The 26883-nt window shown below is 31.9% G+C and overlaps 2 protein-coding genes across 3 annotated transcripts; both read right to left on the bottom strand.

Moving 5' to 3' along the window:
* Nucleotides 1-1149: 1149 nt before the first annotated feature.
* On the bottom strand, nt 1150-4473 carry LOC100786708 (putative E3 ubiquitin-protein ligase XBAT31). 2 transcript variants are annotated; one of them, XM_041008547.1, is made up of 8 exons: nt 3986-4473; nt 3841-3900; nt 3680-3751; nt 3480-3601; nt 3242-3382; nt 3036-3143; nt 2567-2843; nt 1150-2005 (listed from the first exon to the last, which is right to left on the bottom strand). In XM_041008547.1, exons 1-8 carry the CDS (start codon nt 4163-4165, stop codon nt 1610-1612), a joined length of 1356 nt encoding a protein of 451 aa, XP_040864481.1. In that variant the 5' UTR covers nt 4166-4473; the 3' UTR covers nt 1150-1609. The 2 variants fall into 2 exon arrangements, with proteins under 2 accessions (XP_040864481.1, XP_003543511.1); XM_003543463.4 differs by having other exon boundaries at nt 2588-2843; nt 3986-4472.
* A 12323-nt stretch (nt 4474-16796) lies between these two features.
* On the bottom strand, nt 16797-18564 carry LOC100787775 (dof zinc finger protein DOF3.6). The gene is made up of 2 exons (XM_006595401.2): nt 18271-18564; nt 16797-18099 (listed from the first exon to the last, which is right to left on the bottom strand). The coding sequence occupies exons 1-2, from the start codon at nt 18322-18324 to the stop codon at nt 17221-17223; spliced, it is 933 nt and encodes a 310-aa protein (XP_006595464.2). The 5' UTR covers nt 18325-18564; the 3' UTR covers nt 16797-17220.
* Between the last annotated feature and the right edge of the window lie 8319 nt (nt 18565-26883).

Here is a 26883-nt window from a genome sequence, read left to right as displayed (position 1 = left end):
GTGTTTTCACAGTAGCCTTGTGAATGTTGCTCAATGGTTTAAGTTATGACTGAGGCAATGAGTTGAGTTCTCCCGAGTAGGGTTCGTTTTAGGATTTTTATCTTTAGGCCAGGTCATTTTAGTCAAATAGAAGGGGATAAAATCCCTATACATTGGCAACAAATTTAGGGATATAAAAGTGAATTCATATCATTGGTATTGAAATATCTTAGTCAATCAATAGCTAGTCACGTATTTGGGTTGTTCAAAAACAAAATACAAAATAAGATAATTATTGCTAGATTCTGTACAAAATATTAAATATTTTTTTTAAGTAAGAATCGAATGTAATTATAAAAAATTTACAATAACTCACATTTTGTTTAATCAACTGATTTATATTTCTTTAATATTTTTTAAGAAACAATTTTTAAAAATAAATTTTATCAATCAATTATTCATTCATTTTTTTTAAAAAAAAAAACATTATGGCTTGTTATATAATCATAATTGATTATAAGACATCACTAATAACTTCCTTGTCAAATAATTTTACATTTTGATAATTCAGATTGAGGTGGGAGTTAGAACGTAGCCCTCAAAGGACAGGTCAAACACGTTTGCATCTGCACCGCAGCGTATGGAGAAATGACACATGCACTGGCCATTGGCCATGCATGTACTTAACTTTCCTTGTTTGTTTTTATACTGTGTCTCTTTCCTATTTTCAGTTTTTGGTGTGAAAAGTCCCAACAAACCCGGTTGGTATATGTGGTGGCCACCCCAAATTATTATTAGACCAAACACAAGGCTTGAGGGTATTCGGTATTCAGTCATTAGATCAATGATAGTTTCACGACGCCAATTTTACGTGTCAACATTACGTTTTATCATGTGACTTCCCCAGGAACCCAGCCAAAAATGTGACGCATGACTTCATCTTGTCCAAGTTTCTATTATTTGTATATGAAACAAACTAGATTTATACAATTTTTTATCAACAAGTTATAATAAAGAGAAGAGAAAAGAAAAGAAAAAAGTATATAGTAAAATGATTGATGAAATGGGAAGAATAAAAAGGTATATGATATAGCTAATTTATATATATTAGCCGGCATGCTCCTAATCAGTTAGTGCAGTAATTATTTTACCCACGGAGACATGATCACATGACAAGCAACAAAAGGCTTTTGTCTTTCTCTTTTGTATCTTATTGCTTATATCATATCGGTACAAAGAAATAAATCAGATGCAAATAAGCAATACACTTTCCCATAATATTATTGATTTATACTTTTGAGAGAAATTATTCCCACTTTACTGGGATACGTATGATAAAATAAAATAAAATTATTGACGATGCCCAAAATCATCGACGCAGGTGATGCTTCTTCATTCTCAAGTAATAATAATACTACTACAACATGACATCCCCTTCTCTTTTTTTCCCAACAACACTTGGTACCTACCGCGAACTTCACTTCAACTCACTTTGCTTATTTCCCAAAATTACATAATATTCCTTTCCCTTTTAACTTTGATTTTTGCCTTGCCGGTTAAGCACCTTTGTAGTTACCGTATCTTTGCCAATATGGAATCATTGATTACCACAAGTAATTGCAAATTGCCATCACTGTTTATCAAGCCACTCTGCAGCAATCCTTCCAGAGCTGCGGCTACCCAATTTCCCGAATGAACTAACACTAGATAGTCCCTTGAAGCTGCTGCTACCAATGTCATTCAAGTTTCTGAGTTTCCTTGATGACTTGCTCAGCTTGGAACAGTTGATATCAACACTGTCTTGATCAGTTTCATCGTGGCATTCCGTCTTCACAACAACAAGTCTTGTTATGGTGCTTCGACAAAATGGACAAACTGGTGGAGTAAGACAGGCAGTGGCAGGGTTGGGCTTGTTGTGGCAACACAGGGCTAGTGTGCATTGTGCACACATCTGGTGGCCACAGTTCTGAACTTCAATTGTGCACACCTGCTCAAAGCAGATGCAACATAATTCGGATTCACTAACCTGCACAATATCAGATCCCGCAATCAGTATGTAGTTTTTATTGAACCTACAATTAGAGATATGAATATAATGATTCAAGGAAAAGGAGAATATGTTTCTCTAACTAGAGTAATGATGGCAAAGAGGATGCCAGGGGGATAAAACTATATATATTACACACCATGGAGAGAAGAAGGATTTCACTAGGCAAAATAATCAATCCCTTAGCCATGATTAATCCTTTTGCTTAAATCTCAATAATTCAATTCAAATTCGTTTTTACTATTTGGTTGTCCGTAAGTTCTCATAGAGATATTTCGTGTGTCCAAGTACCAATATTTTCACAGTTGAAAAAAATTAAAAGGGGCAGGGGAGAAACTGCGAGTTTATGCAGTATTGGACAGCTTAAAAAATTGATCAACATATCATTATTGTTTTTTTTAAAAGCACACTAGTGATGTTTGAAATTTTCCATCATTTTAAAATTGTTCCATGAGATCCTACTATTAATCTACTTAATTCTAAGTAACTATCCATACTCTGATTCAATTCAATTGAAAAGCACAAAAAGTTGGTACGTACATGCAGAGGGTGAGGAATTACCTCAGACGTATTATCAGCTACCCCATCAGAATGAGATGGAGATGGCAGAGAGTAAGAACTCCCTTTCAATATGTTTTTCTCTCTTTCTCTGTTTGCATCCATCAAGGCCTGCTCTAATAAAGCTTTGGCTTCAGGATTAAGCTCACTGATGAACTTCAATGGAGACGGCCAGACAAGAGGTTCTGCAGATGTAGGATTTAGCAATGATGCACAGGCTCCATGTTTGTGTTTAAGGGCAACCATATATGGTATACGCCTGCATATACACACCCAATAAGGGATGAAATTATCATATCAAAGATTTTAGAATGACTCGGATAAAATAATCAACAACCAATAAGACACACAAATTAAAATTAAATATGTCCAGATATGTCACTCTAAGTCTCAAACCCAATATTCCCTTTTTCTATATGGTAAGAATTTGGGCTGAGAAACAGAAGTATACCCAGATGCATCGCGTTGAAGACGATCTGCACCCCATGCCAACAATTCACGAATGCAATCCAGAGATCCTCCTCTAGCTGCTAGATGAAGAGGAGTGCTCCCAGGACAGCTGAAAATAGCAATTGGATTGATTACTCCACAAAAACAGAAAATTAAAACTCATAATCAGATTCAATCATTCAAGCCAATCTTTGATAGATCATTTACCCATATCCACCAGTTGAAGCACAAACAAGAGCTCCACTGTCTAATAGAATATGTACACATTCAGACCGCCTCTGACGAGCCGCCAAGTGCAATGGCGTTGCACCTTTTCCATCTCTAATATTCACAAACCGAGCAAACCCCCTGCAATCAATTCAAAAAAACACTAAAAACTAATAACATAAAAAAAAAAACAGAACAGCATCGAAATCAATACTGAAACAGAAAAAAGGGGGCAAACCAAGAAGCAGCCACTGGACTAGATTGAGCAGCGGAAAGAATAGCCTTAAGGCAAGAAGAATGGCCGTAGTAAGCGGAATAGTGTAAGCAGGTTCTCCCGTAAATAGTATCAAACATCAAAACCTGAAAATCACACGCATCAGTTTTCCAAATTTCATTTATATTATTATGTCAATAGAGCAATGAAATTGAAGCATTTACATTAGCTCCGGCTTGAAGAAGCTTCTCCACACAGGCGATGTTCCCGTGCATTGCTGCCAACATAAGCGGAGTCTGAAGCATTCACAAAAGAATGAAGGGTAAGCAAAATATACCATTTTTTTTATAAAAAAAAAGGGAAAAACTTAGGTAGAGTTAGTAACCTGTTTGTGGCGATTTAAAACATCTGGGTTAAGAGATCCATCTAAGAGCCTAGACAGAATCTGGAAGAAAGAAAAAGAGAAATGTAAAAAGAAAAAGAAGTGAATTTGCGTGAATAGAACGCGTGAGAGAAGAAAAAGAAGGGACCTCGATCTGGCCATTGGCTGCAGCAATATGAAGAGGAGAGTGGCGATCGTAGAGAGTTGTTTGGTGCAAGAGAGAAGGGTCGGAATCCAAGAGAGTTGTGACAATTTGAAGGTCGCCGTGCAGCACGGCGGTGAAGAGGCCGTGGTCATGGTTGCCACTGCAACTCAGGCTCTGACCCATTATTACGATGGGAGAGAGGTGAAGAATGGGTTTTGTTATTCTACTTGTTCTTAACCTCTTGTGGGTTTGGTTTGGCTGCGCCACCTGAGCTGGTGGTGGTTATAAATAAATGAGTCTTGACTCAGACATTGAAGTTGTAAGTTGTAAGGTGTTGTGGGAGACAATGGCAAAGGTTTTAGAGAGAGAAGGGGTAGCTTAGCTTAGCTGACCGTGTCAGTGATTAGCAGTTACTGAGAATGACTTCGGGCAGCAGTCAGATTCCGCGTAAGCCTGTTTGGCTCCGCTACCCAGATAAATGAAATGAGATAAATACATTGCACTGCCTCTTCATCTTATTATCCAATCCAACAAGCTAGAGGGTCCCCCCTTCCCTTCTTTTTTTTTTCCAACACCATCAATATATTTTAAATTCATTAAAAATGATAGGTTTCAGCCTCATTAGTCATTGAAAAAAAATAAATAGATCTCCGCATAACATACATATGGAAATGATTCAATTTTAACTTAGGAATATTTACTTATAACACTATTGAAATTAATTATATTAAAAAAATTGGATAATGCGGGACTAAGCCAACAAAAAGGAAGTTACACATATAACAAATTAAGTTCTCTAAAATATCAGAAAACTTTTACAATTTAATTGATGCATAATTTTATTTTATCTATAGATAAAATTTTATAATAATTTACATATATTATTTAACTAATTAAACTAGATCTCTTCGATTGCTTGTGCATTTGAACTTATGAACAAGCTCATCTTATTTTTTCTTGTATAAATCTTTTCTGATAAATTTATCCAAACAAGTTCACCAATAAAAAAAATCTTTAAATTCAGGGTTGCTTTTTACTATTTGAGATTTATTGGCGCTATAAATTGTAGTGTAAGTAGCTGTAATATTCCAATCTTCCAACGCAGCAGCCTGTGGGCGGGGAGCATTTAGCGATTATTGGGGCAATTTTACAGCACCTTTCTCTTAATAATTTGGGCACCTGCTCTATCATGCAGACCAATTTATGAGACATGCATGGATACCTTTCATGGTATGTAGCAGATAATAGGTGGCTGGAGATTTCAACACCACAATATTCCTTCACCATGGCTGCCTAAATGCTCATCCTCATGTACCACTTGATCAAGTCATTATTATATTGACTTGATGATTGACCTTAATTAGCCATATTCTTGGGAGAAGGCAATTTCTTAGCAAATGACGACTTAGCTAAACATTTGGCATCTGATCTATAGATCCCTGTATTCATGCAATTCTGTCTTTTGTTTCCTTTCTAATCGCGCGCATGTTCTGATTATAACAAGTGTTTAGATCGTAGATTTGTTGTCTTTAGTACCATTCATTCACAAAAACAAATGGGTACGTGCTAGATTGACAAAACAAGTGTGACTTAGAGATATATATGCATTGATAATTGCAAGATTCGATCGATTTCATTTCAGTATATACTAATAATAATAACTATACGTTCCCCCATCCTAAATCTTAAATTTATTATTAATTCAAAACTATTATTCACAATTGTACAATTGATTAGTAGTCAATGCCCATACAAAATAAGAGTAATAAAATAAAATCATTTATATTTATATTAGATTCTAGCTATTGTTGTGGAAAAATTATAAAAAATACTCATTTTATTAGATTTATTATTTATATTAGGCAAATAAGAATAACTAGTGTTTAAATTGACTTAATTTATCAAGAAAGTTTAGTTTACTTATTTGAGTAGAATGTGTGATCTTCTTATTATGTTTAATTTTTATGAATATAAAAAATTGATCTAATTTTTTTAAGATCGCCGTGAATAAAATAAAGGAAAATACATTACATAAAACTTAAAATAAAATCTGAAGCGGGAAATATATAACTAGTTATCAACAACGACCTTTCTTAGACTCCCATAAGATGAAATAAAACTGAATTCCATGGAGTATATAAAATGGATCATAATTTGGCTGCTGCAGACACCGTTAAGTTTAATTTTCTTTCTTTTTTTATAAAAAATAAAATTATGAGTTTGATTTTTTTTTCTACACGCTATAATATCAGTTGCTCTAAAAGTGTCATTTTTTTGGTTAAAAGTATTCAAAAAGTTTCTGATAATACTGGCGAGGATATAATTTTGCCAAAGACCGGAGATATATAACCCTGCTATTTTTTCATAATATTCCTAACTTAAGTCACTAGAATTGTCTCCCATGAAATATATGTTGTAGTAAATAATCAGCAAACATACGGAGATATAACTTTGATTGGTTGGGCAAATGTTGTTAAAATAAACGAAATAATCAGCTACAATTGACGATCATATATTATTTCTACCACAATTAATTGATGTACATATATGTTATACTAAATAATCAGCTAACATACGGGAGTATAATTCCAGTTAATTGAGCATGTATTGTGTGAGTGGTTATAAATACCTTATGCTTATTTTATTTTTACGCATAAAAAATTTAATCAGCTAACATATTGCACGCTTACCTTTTACTCTTCACAAATCGCACCATATTATGCTAATACACGCCTGTTTTTCATTTTTATTTGTGTTCCCCAAAGGTACGTAATTAAATCTAGAGCAACTATATTCACTTTCCACTATTTAGTATTTATTACACGTGAATCTCCTACTTAAAATTGCATTTCTCTTGCTTTCTCTAACCCGAAATTGTTAGTGACGATGTTAGTTTTTTTTTTAAATACAAAAATAAGCCTTACTAATTTAGCCACATACGATGTTAGTTGTTTTGACATGATTTTGATGATGCTAAAGAAGAATCAAATAATGTTGTTTCAAAGGATAAATATTTCTTCAAGATTAATATAAGGTTGTTTCAACAAACAAAACCTTACTTCAAGATTAACTCAAGATCAAGTCTTGCCTCAAAACAAAGTATTTCCAAGACATTTAAGACTTTGGTAATCGATTACCAGACAATGTAATCGATTACAAGAAGACAATTTTGCAAAATATCTGTTAATCGATTACCAGATATTTGTAATCGATTACTAGTAATGGAACTCTTGAAATTCAAATTCAAAAGTCACGACCCTTCAAAATATAACTGTGTAATCGATTACTAGTGAAAAAAATTTAGAAAAAACTTTTTGAAAAGACACATCTCTTCAAATCATTTTGAAAAGGCACGAAGAGTCTATATATATGTGTGTCTGACTTCAAAAAGTAATAGGGAGATATTCCAAGATAACTTCATTATCAAATGTTCTCTCAACAACTCTTAGGTAAATACTTGCAAATCTATGAATAGTTAATCCAAGAACTTCAAATTGTACTATCCACTCTAAAGGAGAGAAATCCTTTTGTTCTTCTTAGAAAGTCAATTATAATCAAGAGACTGGTTGTCTCTTGAATTGTGAGTTTCCTGAACACAAGAAAAAGAGATTCCTTGAGTGTTCAGAAGTTATAAAAATGATTTTTACAAAGATAGTGGAAAATCTAAAGTGGGTTGTTTGAGGACTGAACGTAGGCACGGAAAGTGGTTGAACTAGTATAAATCGAGTTTGCATTTCTCTCTTTTCTTATCTTATTTATTTTATTACAGTCAATTTTGTCTTGCACGTTTAAAGAACATTATTAAATTGATTGTTGCTTCTTCTTCTGCATTTTGAACCTATCATTAGAAGGAGGTCAAAAATTTGTTAATGGGAAATTTTGAAACTAAATTCACCCTCTCTTAAATTATTGAGACCACTTATCCAACAGTACATGTGGTGGTCGTTGGTGGTGGTGGTTGTCACCATTTAGAAGTTGCATGATGATTGTCGGTGTTACTGATAGTTGTCATCCAAAAGAGGATTACGCACAATCTATGGTGGTTGTTGGTGTTGGTGGTCATTGTTGTTCTTATTCGAAGTATTGGTGGTGGTTGTCGTTCAAACACTAGTTGCACTCCAACTAACATTGCCAAAAGATCCAACCCTTAATTGAGACATTTGTTCAAATACCTTCAAAGCAACAAAACAACGTTAAAAATCTCTTCACAAAAAAAAATAACCTTCTTGAGTTGGGAAAGATAGCACAACATCACAACCCAACAACACCTAACAATACCCAATGAAAAAAAATTAACTCAACAAAGAAACACATGTGAAGAAATAATAATCGCACCACATGAAAAAAATTAAATGCACATGAAGAAAAAATTAGCACAGATGGACATGCTTATTCATGATGGAGATGTTTACACATGAACTTCAACCCAAAATACTTCAACATGAGCTTCTACTTTCAATGTCTTTAACTTTTTCATTTTCAAAAACTAAGAAAGGTCTTAGCTTTTAAGAGATTGTCCTTAAATTAAAGAAGCATGTGCAATACACATGACAAATTTTCATTAACGAAAATCAAATTGTGATAAGAAAGAGAGTTCAATTGTAATGGAGTTGCAAAACTAATAAGATTTATTAGAGGGATAATTTATGGAGGAGGTCACCTTATAATAAGTAGGAGGGGATCGTCGTATAATATGTATTAAATGAAAGGAAAGAGAGTGTAATTTATTCTTAAACCTAATATGAAAGTGATTACTATGATATAGCATTTTCGTGGGGTTAATGTATGAAAAATTATATTTTTGTAGTGAGAATGATATAGCATATATGTCCAAAGTCACGTAACTAAGGTTTCAGCCATTTAACTTTTCAAATGAACCTAATCTTTCAACTTTATTCTAATCTTTTCTTCTATAATAGGAAAGCCATTGCTTGAAGAAAGAACCACGTTGAAACCAAATTTCCTCAGGAAGTAAACTTTGACAAGTTACCTTGCCTTCGACCCCCGTGGCTTCATCACACAAGACAAGTCCTGATTAGATAGATATATTCAGTTTGTGTAGTTGAAAAAAATGAAAAGTGGAAATGAGATTTATTTTTCCCCTTCAGAAAACAGAAGTTGTGACTTGTGACACATATATATAGCGAGCGAAAACAAAGTTCATTTAATTTTTCTTATATTAATTATGTATTCATTTTATTTTTCTTACTGAATAAATTACACATGATCTAAATTAAGAAAAATAAAAATATAATTAATGCTGTAAAAAAATATAATTAAATCTTTCAATTTTGATCAAAGCTAAAGCATAAGCATCGCGATTCAAAAAAGAAAAGATAAGAAAATGCACGGGGGTTGATTTTATGTTCAATTTAAAAGTATATTTTATATAGATATCTTCTTTTTGTAAAATCACGGACATCTTTTTATAAAGTAATCTTCGTCGAGCCGAAAACATTTACAACATAGTGCAGTTAATTCTCGAAGTAGATTTTTTTCCTATACTCAAATTATTGTTTAAAAAGAAATCAAGCATACACTACTTTCACTTTTAAATTATTATATATATACCTTTAGTTACATACAATAATAGTACATGAAAACTTTTCTCATAAGACATAAATACATAATGATTCATATGATTTCTTTTTCTATTTATATCTCAGTTAATTAGTATTGTCCCTTATTTTTAAGTTTAGACCGCAAGAATTTTCTACAAGAAATAATCTTCTTCGATATTGGAACATTCACAATATTATGAAAATAATTTTTATGGTGTTTTTTTTTCATACAGAAAGCTTGCAGCTGAAAATCTTAGTTAAGAGAAAGCATGTATCGCTTAAATTAATCACTCACTCATTATTTTATATTAATGTCAACCATCAACTTTTTTTTTTACAATATTTATGCATTTTTAATTGACACCTTTTAAGCTTGTCACGCTTGTTTCTTTCATCATCAAGTGGCAACTGTCCACAAGAGGATACCCCTCTTATCTCTAGCGATTTACAAGCACACGCACCAATAAAATAAAAAATAAAAAAATAAAAAATACTCTCTTACTCGTTGGTCTATGCTTTCACAATTTCATAAGCATGTATAATTCCAACCATTGGTCACTGTCATCGGTCATTGCTGGGCCTGTGTAGGGCAGGTATAATTTCATATAATTTCATTCGATAACTGTAGTTTTTTTATTGAGATATTTGATAAGTTCACTTAGATGTTATTATTAGCAACAAGTCACATATCATATTCAATTAACTAAGTTATTCCTCCTTAGTATTAAAATGTCATTATTTAGTGTCAAAAGTCTGATTATATTTTTGTGATGATATGGAATTTACGAATATTTCTACTCTTTTTTTCGGTTCAACTAGTAGTACTCAACTTTATTGCATAAAGCTAAGAAACCTTCATTGCATAATTGATAAATACAACTTGACAGGATTTAAGGCCCATGTAAGTAACGTCATTGAATTAAGGATCCCTAAGTAGTTTCTGTATGAGCCTAATAAGCAAGCTCCATCTAGGTAAAAGATTTAGACTTTTTTCATATCCATTCCCCTATTTTATTAAGTACACTACCCTTTAGTTTTTCTTTTGATTTTTTTTATCATAAATGCTCCCTATACCAAAAATACCCTTATATCATTATTCCAAAAAATATTTTTTTTTAAAATGATGTTTAAATTTTTTCTTCCAAAAAGTACATTCCACAATACAAATTTTAAACATCATTCTAGAAAGTATTTTCTATAATACAAAATAATAGATTCCGAAAACGTACTTTCCAGAGTACTATTTAAAATTTTTGTATTCCACAAAGTAATTTTTAGAAGTAAAAGAATCTAGGTATTTGTGAAATTTAATAAAAAAAATACAATCATCTTAGTAAAGTGACACACAAAGAAAACATTCTAATGTGTTTATATCTCATCTCTTAAACCTCTAATTAAATTACACAACATGGGCAAATCATGTATGAAGATTTGAAGTTGGTAAACACTTTTCCTAGTTTATGGCAAGAGAATAAAGCTATTAGGTCAGTAAAATCCAGAAAGTGAGGAAGACCAAAGTAAGATATCAACTTGGAGTAATAAAGAGTGAAAGAGAGGAATGATTCTAATGAAAAAGAGGGGAATGTTTCATTGCCATGGAAAGAGTACATTGTTGGGGGAGGGGGGAGAGTGTGAGATTGTGTGAAGGAAAAAACAAAGTTTAAAATAAAAAGATTATTTAAGTCTTTTGAGTTCAAAATAGAAGAAGGGAAGTGTAGTTAGAAAAAAGGGAGCGAATATAGCAAGTGTCCAAAAATTTTAAATGTCATCTGGCTCAATTTGAGGATTATTGGGGCAATCCGACCCAATCAGAACCATCTTTTACACCCTTGCCGGTATCCTCCAAGACAGAAGAGCTAAAATCCACCAAGACAGAAGAGCTTTTATTTGCTATTAGTTATTAAATTGTTTTTAGAAGGATAATACTTTAAAAAATAACTTATATTTATGATCACTAAATTGATTTTTTAAATGACTAATAATGACATTAAAAAAAGTCATTTATAAACAGAATAAAAAGCACCAAGCTCTAAAATAACCCCCGTCACTAATAGTTAAAAGTTTGAGTAGTTTTCCCTGAATACTAATATTGTAGCTGCATAGAAAAAAATACTAATATTGAAGTCACCATTTCCTTTAAAAAAATATATTGTAGTCGTCACCATTGTATAACAAAAACAAATACCTAGCCTCCGTTAATATGATATTTCTTAAATTGTTAATATAAATATCGAGTCTAAACTAACAGATATATTGTACTAATATTTTATATATTGAAAAATAACTAATTTCCAATATTGGAAAATTTTCTAATTATAATATTTATATATACTAACATTCTAACAATGCAATGCTCAAGATAAATATTTATTTTAAATAACTAAAATTTGTAAAAATAAATTTTTTTAATAAAAAAAGTTATATTTTGAATTTAGGATAAATAATTTATATTGTGATATATTTTTTAATTATTAATATTTACAAAAATATTAAATTTTAATTTAGAAATTAAAAAAGGATAGATTAAAAGAAGATATAAGCTGTATAAAAATTAAATATTAGAAAATAATATAAATAAACTAAAATTAAAATTAAATTCATATATGATCCATTTTATTAACTGGTAATGCCATTTCTCTACTTTGTTATTTGTTTGGATTAGTGTTTTTTATAAGCATGATTGTATTAAACATATTTTAAATTTTTTAATATTATTCTTACAATTTTTTCATAATTAACAAAATTTAGGGAAATCAGATTGTTTTCCAGTTCAAAACTGAGAAAGTCTTTGAGTTTAAAGAATGTTTATAAAAGTATTTATATTTATAAGTTCAGTAACTAATATTGATAAGTTTTTGGTAATAAAAATTATACTTTTATGATTTATCTCTCTTATAAGCAATATTTATATTGGTTGTGTAGATTGGGCCTAGGAATCAAAATGGAATTACTTTGTATATTTTGTTTTATCCTGGTAGCTAGAGTCCTGAGAAAAAGATAACATCGGACAGGGTTACTCGATTCATCAGATTGCTTGGTCACTGACTCAGTCTTGACTCTTGACTGTTACCGCAGTTCCTTTAACCGAATTAACCGAACCTTACATCATCAACAATAGCCGAAGCCCAGTCATCCACCCCAACAGCAGTTACAGTTAATATAGGCGAGAGATTATTGTGTTTATAACGGTTCTTGACCTAATTAATTTATTTAGTATATAGTATACTTGTTTGTTCACTTCACACTGCATTGATTTTAACGCAAACGCTTAGTGATTTAACGTGGAACACGGGTTTTCGATCTCATTCCATTCCAGCTAGCTCTATGTTACTGTTATTTTAATAACCAGAAATTAATATTAAATTAATCTCTAGAAAACGCAATTTTGATCCCCACATATTACAACATCTTTTTAGTGTTACCTTTGCAAATTTGGAGTAAGCAATGTGCAGGTCAAGCGTGAATCTACTCGATATTAATTTGAAAATAGTTTATCAAGACATAGTTTCAACTACTACAGGTATACGATGCTTTTCAATAATACATTAACACACATTAAGATATAAATACTCCAAATGCTACGTATTAATTATATACATTACATTTATTATAATCCATGCTTATCCTGAATTGGCTTTCATGACATGTCCTTAGAAACATTTTTTGGTATAGGTAATGTATATATAGGAAACAATTGGGCTTAACTTTTTGTATAGTGCCTCAGCCTCTCCGTACCTCTTGTGCAGTAGATTGCTTTTTTCAGAGTATTAATACATATATCTTTGATGTTCAAAGAAAAAAAAAATCCATGCTTATCCTGTTTAATTCAAAGTAAATTAGTTCTAGAGATTGAAGAATATTTCATAAAAAGGCTTGTTACTCCCTAACCTCAGTAAATTCATAAAAATAGAGACAAAATAATATAGCAGTGATAATGGTACAGAAAAATGTACAACGCTTAATTAGACGGACCTCACAACCGTAAGCATGGTCACCTTTGCTTTTTTTTTTTTCCTGCCTCCCTGTCTCTCTTTTATTTCTTTCCATCTTCATATAACAATGTTACTGTGTAATGTCCGGTTTAGAATGTGTGAAGGTAACCTTTCCCATTAAAAAACATGACGTGCGTGCCATGTAGAATAGTAACTAGCAGTAACTTTTTCCCATTGATTCCCTTTTAGTTCTCTCTTACTTTGTCGATTTGAACAAATATATAGCATTGCTTTTACATACAAATATATTTTCACCAATGCACATTACTGACGACTCTAAGTTAAGTTGGTAACGTTATCTGCCAATGCCATGAATATATAGGTGAGGTCCCACGCAACTGTGAAAAGAAAAAGGCTAGAAGCGAAAGAAGACGAAGGAGAAAAATAATTAGAAGAGATACATGATGAGGGTAATGGAAAGGAAAGAAAACAAATCTGAGAGTCCTTTGTGTCTTGCAACCCATATAGATCACGTACACTTGGTTCCAAACGATCAATGGTGCAGATTTCGCCATGCAGTTATATATGCTTAAAGCAGTACTGTTCTTTATTTTTTTTGGCTCCTGAAAACAACGTTCAAAGACTAGCTAGTGGAATTTCACTCCAATCCACGAAACATGCATGAATTTTTGAGCCCCCTTGATTCATTGGTACCGTAGCGGCAACCCTGCAAATTTAATCCTCACTGCTCTCTTTACATCTTTTCCTAATTCAACTCTCGCTAACTTTGTTGCAACAGAGATACAGTAATATATAAAACTATTTATCACCGTGTGGTTTAAAGCTCCATCATTATCCTGCTCATTTTACTAATTAAAAGTTGAATCTCAATAGAAAATAGGTTAGTTTGCTGCTTTCAACTTTCAAGCTCATGAAGACTCTGATTGATTAGGTATAAGAGATATAATAGTTTTATAATCCGATGTGGATAAGTCGACAACCACATATTATTACTAATTTTGGAAAATCTAGAGCATCGGTTAAGAACAATTCTTTTTTACTCATGTTTCTTAATTCACATGAACAAAAATCAAACCTCCAAATCTTAAGGTTCCGTTTGGAGTGGTGGTGAATTTTCAATTTTCAGTTTTAAAATGAAATTTCGAAAGGGAAATGTGTTTGATAAAAATGAGACCGATTTAATTTTTTTTGCTTCTTTTTTAAATAGTTTTTACTCCATTTCAAAAATAATAAAAATATATTTTATGTTTTTGTTGTTAGTTTTAGTTTAATCCTCTAGTACTTCTCCCCCAAGTTACTCTCTCACTTTGCTGGTTGCAGTCGTCAATCACCAGTCACCAATCATCAGTAATGGTCGTGATCGTCAATAAAGATCATGGTTGTTGGTCGTTGATCATCAATCCTTGATAACAGTTATGATTGTTGATCGTCGGTAACAATTGCAATCATTCGCTAAGTTAGTTTTTAATTAGTAATTTTTCGTGTGACCCCTAATGGATATCACTATATCAGAGATAAAATATAAAACTAATTAAAACTTATAATATAGTTGGTTGAAGACATCTTGTTTTTAGACCTACTTACATCGGCATTATTGGAATTAGGGTACCCATTTTTCTGATGTCATTACTTTGGTTTTAAATATAAAAAAAACACAATTTTCTTGCTTTTGAATATAAAAAAATTTAATTAATTTTATCTTATTTATTATTATTATTATCTCTAAAATATTCTTAATTTAATTGAGGTGTCAGTTTTAATGATTTTTTTTATCTTTGGTATTAAGTTTTAATGAAAAATAAATTGATAAAAAGTTAATATTTTTAATTAAAATTAATGTAATTAAATAAGATTAACTACTTTTATTAGTTAATATTTGATATTTGAGTTAGAGAGTACGTCCCAATACTTTGCTGGCTACACAGAGACACTGAGAGAGCTTTTGTCTGAATTGGTCTCTGCCGGTCGTGTTGCTTTATTCGTTGTTGAAAGCCAGCATTGGTCCTTACAAAAGTTATCGTCTGCCTTTTCTTTTTTAAAAGATAATTTCTTTTATTCTCAATGGTAGTATTATCATAATAAAGTTAGTAATTATTGGTCTTCAACATATCTTATGTGTTCGGTTAACTTTGAAACGCACGGATAACTCCAATGTGGATATAGGTGAGAAATTACCATCATAATACGTAGAAAAAAGTTCACATTTATTTTAACCAGTCTTTTACTTTTCATTTTGTTTTCAAGTGCATAATGTAATATGGCCAAAAATGATATATTCAATATCGGTGTTTGTATCTTGCATCATTCTGCTGAACAAGTTCTAGAATACTCACCAACTTCAGTTCCGTCGAATTGCATGGTTTTGAGTGGGATTTTGGCGTCTTCTAAGTTTGATTCCATCTTTCAACCTCAAAAAACAACAAATATCGGTGTACGTCCAAGCTTCTTATGAATCTAATTTGATAATTACAACATCGTATAGTCTTGGCTGTTGACTGATGTCGAATGTATATTTTGTTTAGGTTCTCTCTCTATCGATCTCTTTTGCTTTTCCTCTCCCATTCACACACATTTTTTTGATTTGGAGGTTGTGTAAGTGAATTAACTGAAAATTTGAAACACGAGAAAAGAAACTTCCCAACACAAATCTGCTGAAAGTACAATGATTGGAGCTTCCTTGAAATTCTGATTTTGCCACAATTTTGAGGACAAAAGTAAAGAGCTATGGACATTAAATGACTGTCGCGAAATCAAGTTTCAGGGAAAATTTTCTCAGAATAAAGATTGAGTACGTGCAACCTAATAGCAACTGCTAGCAAATACTAGCTGAAGTACCCCCAAGATGCACGGAAGAGAAAAAGAAAACATTAATGAGTGACTTACCACAATATTTAGTATTGTTCGTTTTATCTCTATATATCCGCTCTAAGTTGTATGACACGGTCAGCCCTTATGGAATATGAGAATGTCTATATGTAAAACCATATTTATGACTTTGCATTAAGAATGTTTCTCAAATCATGATAAACTTGTGTAGAGAGGCTGCACGATACGAGAAAAGTTCTCGAGCTTGAAATTTTTAACAAAGTTATCCCGAGAAACACTGCCTCGGTAAATGCTAATGTGGTGTGGCACGTTCTTTAATATACTGTAGAACAGTACCACTTTTCTTCTGTCTTGATACCTTTGCTTTATCGTGCTACTAGTTTATCGCCATACATGGGCGAAGACTGGATCACTAGTGTGAGCTACCAAGAATGATGAACCAGGTAAGACAGTAATAAACTCAAGAAAAAAAAATTGCCCAAATGATATCGCATAAACAAACAAAACATAATACATGCACACACTGTTGTTCAAAGAAAGCCAAAAAGAACACAAAAGAAACTTGACTCGATGCAAAAACATAAACAAACCAATGATAAGAAAAATATACAATTGAAGATTAAATTCTACCAGCCTGATTGGATTTCTGTTAACAACACTGACGCGTGAAGACGGTGGAACGACATTGGAGAGCTGTCATTCTAACCCGGATATATAAATCTAAGAGTTTATTGGTACAAATATTTTTTGGATCGATAAATAAATGAGTTTAAACATGCCAAGAGAAAGGGAGAGAGAGAGCTTCATAAAATGGAAACTCATTCAATTATTGATCAAAAAATAACAGCACCAAAACCCTTAAATTTTTGTGGCTACTAACCCATATGAGAGGTCAAAGTTACAAGAGATGACTCGCTGAAGAAGATGCAAGACCAGATAAATCCGTCCATGAATAGAAATGGTTACTATTTTCTGAGACATTCAAAGGAGATCTTGACAAATTCAAGCCACCGTTATATTCCATTTTAACCCGTGCTGGCAGCTGAGTAATCCTAGAACTTGTGGCATTAATATCTCCAACCAAACCTTCAACAATTTCACTTTGAAAAGGGTAGGAATTAGAAGCAGCTGAAGTTGACTCAAAACCATTCAAGAAAGGAAACTGCTGAAACCGCCACTGCTCCACTCCTCCTCCTCCTCCTCCTCCTGCAGTAGCAACGCTTGAACCATTGCCAAGACCTCCAATTTGAAACTCCATTTGAGAAGCGTTCTGTGCTTGAATCTCACGCAAGTTAACACCTGTGTTAATCCCTACACCATAGCGGTTCATACTCTGAAGAGAGGCCATGAAAGGTTGTGGGAAACGACCAATAAGCTCAGGGATTGCACTTGTATTATTGGGAAGTGATGGTTTCTCAGTAGAAACCGGAGATTTGGAGCGAGACCTTTTGTTCTTTTTGTTCCTACGGCATCCTCCACCAACAGGAACGTTCCTGAGAGCACCACCTCTTGTCCAATAACGCCTACATGTCTTGCAGAAGTGCCTTGGCTGAGAGAGGCTGTAATTGTTGAAGTAGCAAAACTTTGTGTTGGTGGATTCACACCGAGGACACTTCAGAACTCCTTCCGGTGCCGGAATCTTGGCCCGATCCGCCATCAGACCGGACCGGATTTGCTCGGATTCAACCCCCACGTGAGGGGCCTGTGGCGGCTGAGGCAGCGGCGGAAGCAGCTCATGAGGACTGTTACTTCCATTTGCTTGGTGTTGATTTTGTTGCTGCAAAACCAAAAGAAAGAAAGAAAGAAAGAAATTGTTGAGTAGTAATAATGAAAACAATTCTGGTATATTCAGGAAGATTGCATACAAGGAATAGGAATAAATAGTTCTCTTTTGTGATTTGCTGAATTTATTTTAGGGTTTGAGAATTTGACGGAATTGAAACCTTACTTGCTGCTGCCAATTGGGAGGATCTAAATAGACCGGAATAGAAGAGAAAACCATGGTGCTCTTCAATCCTTTTGTTTTTTTTTTCTTTTTTGTAAAGTTTGATGGGTCTTTAGGGAGAAGGTGGAGGTAGAATCGCACTAAGGGGAATACCAGAGATCGAAGAAAGTAAAGGAAAAAGAGGAGCTAGGATGATGGAGGAGAGGAAAGCAAGAAGAGGCTTTACTACTTTGTTTGCTTTGCGCTTATTCTCTCATTCTCATCCCTTTTTGTTTTATTATATTTTTAGGGTTTTTAAGTGGACGAAGTATCTTAACCTGTAAGCTTCTTTTTGACGCGTTGTTGGTCTGAAAATTTGTTCGTAGAAACGGGATATTGGCTCCCATGCATGGAAACACGACGCCGTATATCATTAATTTAGCAAAATTATTTGTCATTTAATATTAGTGTTATGTTCACCTTCAAAATCCCACCCAAAAAATAAATAAATTAAGCTCACCTTCTAAATCAAAGAATTTGTAAAGGGAGTATAAATTAATTGGTCGAGGGAGAATCCATGAGTTGTTATAGATCTCATCTCATGTCTCTCTCTAACATCGTCTTTAATTTTATGAATAAAAAAAATGATAGAATTTAAACTTGACAAAGATTGAGATATTCAGATCATTATCGGTTGAGTTTTAGTATGTAGTATTAATTAGAATGTAAATGAAAGGAGGTTAAATGATTCCTTGGCTCATTTAAGAGGAAGGTTGACAAATCTGCGATGCATAAACACGTACCACAAATTAATGATGATGGTATCTTCTTGTTCCCACCAAAAAGAGATTATTTTTAAGATTTGAACTTGTCACCTTCAAATTATAATTACGCAGCAATTTACCATTACCACAGGGTTCATCGTCAATTAATTATTGAAAAATAAATAAATAAGTAAAACAATATTTACACCATTTTTCCTATAATTCTTCATACTTTCTGATTTTAAAAAAATATAATTAGAATGTAATTTGAATTTTAATTTTAAAAAGTTAAAAAAATAATGTAACATAAAATAATATGTAAATAACATCTTACATTGTTATATATGACGTTATCCATCGCCTGTTCCAACTATTTTTGGGATATGTTTAAGAGTAAAATATGCAAGAATACGAACAAAGGTGTCTAAACATCGGCAATATGCCAATATCAAAGCATTCATCGTGTTTAAGTATATCAAATCACTTTCACACACTACTACAAGGATTTGATCATTTGAAAAACAAATATTTGAAAAATTGCGGTCCGACGAACAATAATTAAAGAAAACAACTAAAGTAGTAATTCGATCGGAAGGAAAATGCGGATGCAGAAGAAGAAGAAAAAGTTTGCAAAGAAAAACTCTAACATATTGTTTTAATTTTATAAACAAAAATAATTGGCACTATCTAGTCTGTAATTGCTTTACTTTTTTCATATTTAGCCCCAGTAAAGTAGTGGCTTAAAGTTGTGGTTAGATCCTTTTTGGGCACAGCACCAACCCTAGTGACATCACGGAATAAGCTATAAACTACTAGTAATAAAAGACAAAGTAAACAAATCATATATTCCTTTAAAAAAACACAGACATATTTATTAATTGGACGTCACCAATTTGAAGTGTTAAGCGCACTAAAGTTTGAAGCCAACAAGAAGATTTTGTCTATTACTTAAAAGTAATAAAAGAAAAGTAAACCAGTGTCATAAAATACTGATCATTTTCATGTATCTCTATTGAGCTTCCCCCGAGAGCAAGAACTCCAAAATGTGGTTATGAAAGAAACGAAATATTAGTTTTGTAAGGTGGTTCATAGCCACACTTAGACTGACCGGGAGAGTAGGGTGGACTTGGTAATATATGGGTAATGAAATGCAAAAAAACATCATATATAGGATCAATTTTGTTTCTTCTGTGATTTGAATATTGTTGATCCACGACCTGTTAAGATTCAAGGCCTTACTCCCGGCCTTCTATATAATAATTAGCTTGCAGTATTGGAGTACTTGTGTAGAACGTATATAAGTAGCTAAGTTGCAAAAATAACTTTACATAAAGTTTTATTGTCGTTATCAAATAGGAAAAAGCAGTGATAGATTTAGGGTGTAGAGGGGGGATGATAAATTTTGTGAATGCCCTTTAAAAAAAATTGTGAATGCGCACATGTTCCTAACTTTTTGTCTATTTTATTACAACTTGTTAGCATAGACTAAAAACAGCATGCTTTATATATTTCATCTTTTTCTATTTTTAGTTTATGGGAAGAAAAAAGTTTATAATCTTTTCTTCTGGTTTACCTATTGTTAGAAATTAGGAGACGATACTCATTCCTGAGATAGATCGTGTACCAATGACATATTGGAATGATGAATTGAGGACTAATTTATAAAATTGTTGTATCATTAGATTGAGTAGATGTGTATGGATTAGTCCCATTAGATACCAATATTACTTTTGTTCATGAAACTATGTTTGAATTTTGTGGAAAAAAATATAATTGAAAAAAGACAGCCTTTAGTTGTTAGGTTTTTTTATATAGATTGTTTATTAATAAAATTAATAGATACTATAACGTGATAAAATGAAGGAAAAATATCTATGGATAAATAGTGATTAATTACTTACAAATTTGATCATTGCTAACCAATTAAACTAATCATGAACTAATTAACCAATTAATCAAGTATGATACAAATATTTATCCTCATCAAATTAAGAAAATATATATACACCAGGGACTAGTGAGTAGATTATTGTGAGTTATCATAAACATTTTCATACTTCTAGACTTATAATTGCTCATAGTCGATTTCTATAATAAAAAAAATATTAAATATATCTCTTACATCCAACATTTGTTGTAAAAAAAAGAGTTGAATATATATATATATATATATATATATATATATATATATATATATATATATATATATATATATATATATATATATATATATATATAGAATGCTCAATTTGGTTATTTCGTTATAGCCTACCTTTATCATTAATTAAAAAGTACATATCTTAATCGCATTTTGATTTTGATTATTTTATAACCAAAAAAGTATATAATTATCTCGAGCATTTTAAATGTAAATATGAATATTTAAAAACAGAAAAGTCCTAACACAAGATGAACTGTTTATGCATATAGTAAAAGGTGGAGACGTCAATTTTTTAAAAAATAATTAAATAAAAGATTGACATTTTGACGTAGAAAAAAAGTGTTGGAGAGGGTTGTGTAGCGTACGTACGTGTTATTAATAGAAGTGTGGGTGAGTGGCAAGGTAGGTTCGCCTGCCCCGGCCGTTGTGCTTGTGCATGGAAGTGGAGGTGGTGGCCTCAAAGATTGGCGCATTTGCCGTGTAATTTAATTAGAAAAATGTTAATTAATACCCTTAAATCATTAGTTTAAAAAACTTAAAATACAAATATTTTTATTGAGAGATGAAAAGTTATGTTGTTCAAATATATATTTTTTTATGATTTTTATCATAAATAATTTCTTCTTTTAATTTTATAAATCTTAAGGACAGGGATTAGTAAAATCCATTTAATTATGAACCGAATCAGCATCAATAATCAATCATTTTCTCATCAGATGCTCCGGGTCGGGGAATCCTTACTGCCATGTCCTGCATATGAATTGGAGTTTTTGAAGGAGGATTTCAAGCCCATCATGATCTATGATGCATTGTTTTTAATTTCTTTTACGCTACTTCTGCATATAAAATAACTGAGTGCGTAAGGATTTTTTTTTATATATTTAAAATGCCTGTTATTGTATCTTTTTTAACGGTTGAAGGTACAAAATTGATGTTGGTGGCGTTGGAATCTAATTCCCTATCTTTTTGACAGGTTACTGCTTTTTTGCTCATTTTCATGTGAGAAGCTTAGCACTTTCATTTTGCCAAGTTTTAGTTGGAAAGGGATTGAAATTGCAGCCTTAAACCCTGCATTCACTTGTCCTCTCTTTCTCTCTCTCAGTCACACACTATAGTGGTACACAAACTACAAAAGCTAGCCATGCACGTGCATGAGAAACGCAGATCAGAAAAGAAGATGATAGTGGGCTCTACCTAGTCTGCGTTGGGGTCGAGTGGGAACATAAAAAAAGAAAAAAAGCAAAGATGGTTTTTCCCCACAAACACTGCAAAGTGCAAAAAGAACAGGTACTACGTACCACTCCCATGCATGTATGTGCCTGACTTTGGGCCTAATGGGCCTCAATTTACAGCATTTGCTTATTGACATGATTTGAATTTTGATCACTCACCTCAACCAGATATTTTATTTGATCGATATGGCATGGATAATTGCACATGTACATGTCATTAATTAGATTCCCAACACCATCACCTTGCTTTTTCTGAATTTTCATCATCACATTCCTAGAAATCCATACCCACTAACTGTAACCATTTCTCCTCCATATATCTAGGAAAAGCTTAATTAACAGTTGGTTCGTTCAAAGAAATTATTGCTGGCTACACTTATTTTACGAGTCAAGTTAACTACAGAAAAAAAATCATTCAAAAAAGAAAGCTAATTCTTATAGTGTAGAAATTAATTTTGTTTTATGTTTTTTTATTAAAAAAAATGGAAGGCAAAATGTATCAGTATGTATAATAAGAATAGGGAGAAACAAAAAGAGTGTAACATATACATGTACAGTGAGTCACTATACACTATACCCCTTCCAACAAAAGTAAAAAATCTCCCCTTCTCTACAAAAAGCACCAGATAGGATCATCCTCTCATCAAGAGCATAGTAAATTAAGGATTATGAGTCCTACCATAGGATTTAAGAACTTTAATATATTTTTTTTCTAATTGTGTAGTTCTTAAAGAACTTAATAAGTCTTATAATTATCTTTCAATTCTTAAGAACCATATCAATTTCTATACCAGAATTGTCACATCAATTACTGTAATAGTGAAAGCGTGAAACTACATAAAAACTTATCAAATTTAATTAAGAATCTCATAAACATTTTTTTTTTCAAAGAAAAATAGGTAAACCTTCATCTCTATGTTTTTCTAGTTTATTTTTACATATTTCTTGGAAAAGTTTTTACTTGTTTCCAAAATGACTGTGCCTGGATTCTCCAACACATCAAATTCAGTCGCTGCTTCAGGAATTGCTTCTCTCTGGTTGCATACGATGAAGTGTGGTGATAAGTGATAACTGATAAGAAACATATAAATGACATTCTAATATTTAAGTCAGCGTGTAGTCGTGTACTTTGACAAAATAAGACTAATAGAATTACATGCTTATCCAAATAAATTGAGAATATTCCAAATTCGGCCTTAGAGTTATGACTTTTAAGAGTCCAGCCTTATAAGCCAAGCCTACCCCACTTGTCATGAAGTGTAACTAGACCCAACAATACTCAAAGCCTCAATGGGCCTTATCTAAGAAATGGGGTAGGTTGAAATACAAAACAATGGAATTTCTTTATTTTTTTATTGAGTTTAATTTTAGTATACTAATTTTTTTATATTGTCAATTATTTTAAAAATTTCTACAGCAATGATTTTGATTATAAAAGCCTTAAAATATGTGTCATTTTCACTCTCACGTAAAAGATTCATTTTCATAGTATATTTTTCTTATATACACACAAATTCATATATAAATTATTAAGGGCATAGATCAATTAAGATGATCTTGTTTCAATTTAGTCAACAATTTTGAATTCACATTTTTAGTTTGTAATTACGTTAAATATTTTTATAGAATTATTATACATGTGCAGGTGGTCTCTACAAAGTTAATAGTTGATTTTACACAAAGAATAATTGAAATGAATAATAAATATTTTTAAAATATTTAATTACACTTTTTATCTCTTTCACTTAAATTGTAAATGGGCCATTTTTGTCATTTGTTTTATTTTTTTTAATTAATTGAAGCTCTAAAAAAAAGACACGCTTTTAAAATATAATAAATACAAAACTTGTCTTAACGAAACAAACAAATAAATCAAATTTTAAAACAAACCAAGAGAATAATCTGGAAGATATTCGAAGAAGTTCTTGGGAACAATAAGACGATTGGAGAATGCTTTTTTTTTTTTTATAGATAATGGGCATCACTGAAATCTATTATCTATCATTTAGCCACTATATTTATGCCGTTTGGAAATAAAACTCTGAAAATATCTCTAACCTGTTTTTGTTTTATTGTTTACAGCGATAAAACTTTTGAAAACTGATTTGAGAACAAACAGCCAAAAATAGAAAAACTATTACCCCAAACTCTTTTTTTAATTACTGAAAAAGATATTTTAAAATCTGTAATCAATCAAATCTTCATTCAAGCATTAAAAAAGATGAAAAAATATCAAAGGACAAATTTTCATTTTTAAAATTTAATTTGGCACCACCATCTATATTTTAAGTCTTAAGAACTCAAATAATTAATAGTTATAGTTTTAATTAGAATTATTCTTATTTGAATCAATCTAATCTGCAGGGTGTCTTTCTTTCTTAATCACTTCCTTTCTTCATTTATTTCTTAATCATTCAATAGAAGTAACAATAGTCTCTGAACAATTATTAGCCTCATCGTGTATGATTTGTCATATTTATATATCCCCGCAAGGAATGGAAAAGGTGCTAAGTAATAAAGAAATATAAGTTTAACAATCTGTTGGTCTGCATCATACATCCGATATCTCGAATCCACATCCACAAAATTGCAACTTGTGATGAAGGAAAGAATAAATGGAAAAGGATAATAAAAAGAAATAAAGAGCCCAATATTTTAAAAGCAACTTCCATAATAGTAGTATTTTTTTGGTGGGTTTTAAATTTCAATATTTATGATTTATGATTCATTGAAGCCAAATGATCAATTTGAATTCTACTGAATTAATAGTGTGGACCCAAGAAATTGACTCATATCCTGGAAGACAGGACCACGCTACTGGGTGTACCCAAATTCACATGGAACTGAGCCGAATTCCAATTTTCCATCTATTATAGAATGCACCATTTTGTTATTCCCAAATTGAAAGCCACCAGGTTTCTTTCTATTATAATATTATTATATCATTATATTCAAAATTTGAAAGTTATTTAATGCACTCACTTAGGAAAGAGCAGCTAATATTATTTGATAGTACGCCGCAGGTTTGGCAAATTTGCATTTTTAAAATTTGAAACTTGGAAGGAGGAGGAGCCGTTGTTGAGACTTGAGGGAACTTTCGGCCGAATCGCGTGATAACAACGACATCACTTGTTGTTTAGGTCAAATTTGGTTGACACCATAACCCTATTCGCGACACTCACCGTTTTCAACTTCGTCATTTCATGTTTTGATTAAGACAACCTCGTGGGGTGCCTATTAAATGATATACAAATCTATTCAATGTTGCTCTGCACAACTTGCCCTCCAACATAGCCTATTTTCAATACGATTGCACTCAACTTATCAATTTTCAATACATTATTTTTAATCTATCTTTCTATTATATATTATTATTATTAGAGATTCAAGTATCATATCGATTAAAAATAATATTAAGATATAGAATATAAGATTATTTCTCACCCCTCTTGAGAATACTTTAATCCTATAAAATATCATATACAATTATTATTCTATAAAAAAAACTTTATTTTGACAATACATTAGAATTAAACTTTTATTCATAATAGATTTTAACGGTGATAATTGAATAAATTGAAATTTCACTCTTATTAATAAGATCCTAAGTTATATGTCGGGTAGTAAAAAGCATGTTAAAGGGGAGTGTAATACATGTTCCTTACCTTTATTCTAAAATGGAGTTTAAAGGGGATAGGGAATAAGTAAATAAATAAATAAAAGATTACAACTTTTTAGAGCAAAATATTATTTTATTTTTTGTGTGATTAGGATATTCTTAACTTCAAGCCTTCCTACAATGTTCAATAACCTCTGCAAGCAATTCCAAATTCATTATCTGTACACCACTTTGCTAACTGCGTTAGCATTAAGCATTGACTTTTCAGACTCAGTTAACTTTATTGTTTTTCAACTCAACATGAAATCTACCTTGAAACTTTCTCATGTTTATTCCTTAACCCTTAAAATTTAGGAAACGAATAATCCAATTGGTAGCTAATTTTGATTGAATTAAGCAACTGACATATAAAACAAACGACACAGCTAGGCGCATATGAACAGCCTGAGAATAAATAAGTAAATGATGGCAAAGCGAGAAATGATTATGGAGATTTCTAAAAAGAAAACAAAGAATCATTGAGACCACACAATTAAGAATTTGGTAGTAGCAAACAAGCATCATTCACATGATTGATAAACACAGGTTAAAGTCAGAACAAACATGGGGAATAATAATGGACAAAACCACGTTGTCCCACTGAGTCCTTTGCTCAATAACCAGCATCTTGAAGCCCATGTCAGTTTGCATTCGTTTGGTGGGCCCGCCAGAGCAAATTTGCGGCGATTTGCCCATAGCAATCTTTTCAAATCACCCAAGAGATTCATTAAAAAATAAAAAATAAAAGTGTGGGGGGGGGGGGGGGGGCTATCAATTACCAAATGCTTTGTAAAACATTAAAAATTAGCAGAGTCGTCATCA

The sequence above is a fragment of the Glycine max genome, chromosome 13 (genome assembly GCF_000004515.6).
Source record: "Glycine max cultivar Williams 82 chromosome 13, Glycine_max_v4.0, whole genome shotgun sequence".
In the NCBI taxonomy this organism is placed as follows: domain Eukaryota; kingdom Viridiplantae; phylum Streptophyta; class Magnoliopsida; order Fabales; family Fabaceae; genus Glycine; species Glycine max.
The sequence above is the reverse complement of the archived record's forward strand: the minus strand, read 5'-3'. Positions and strand labels throughout refer to the sequence as shown.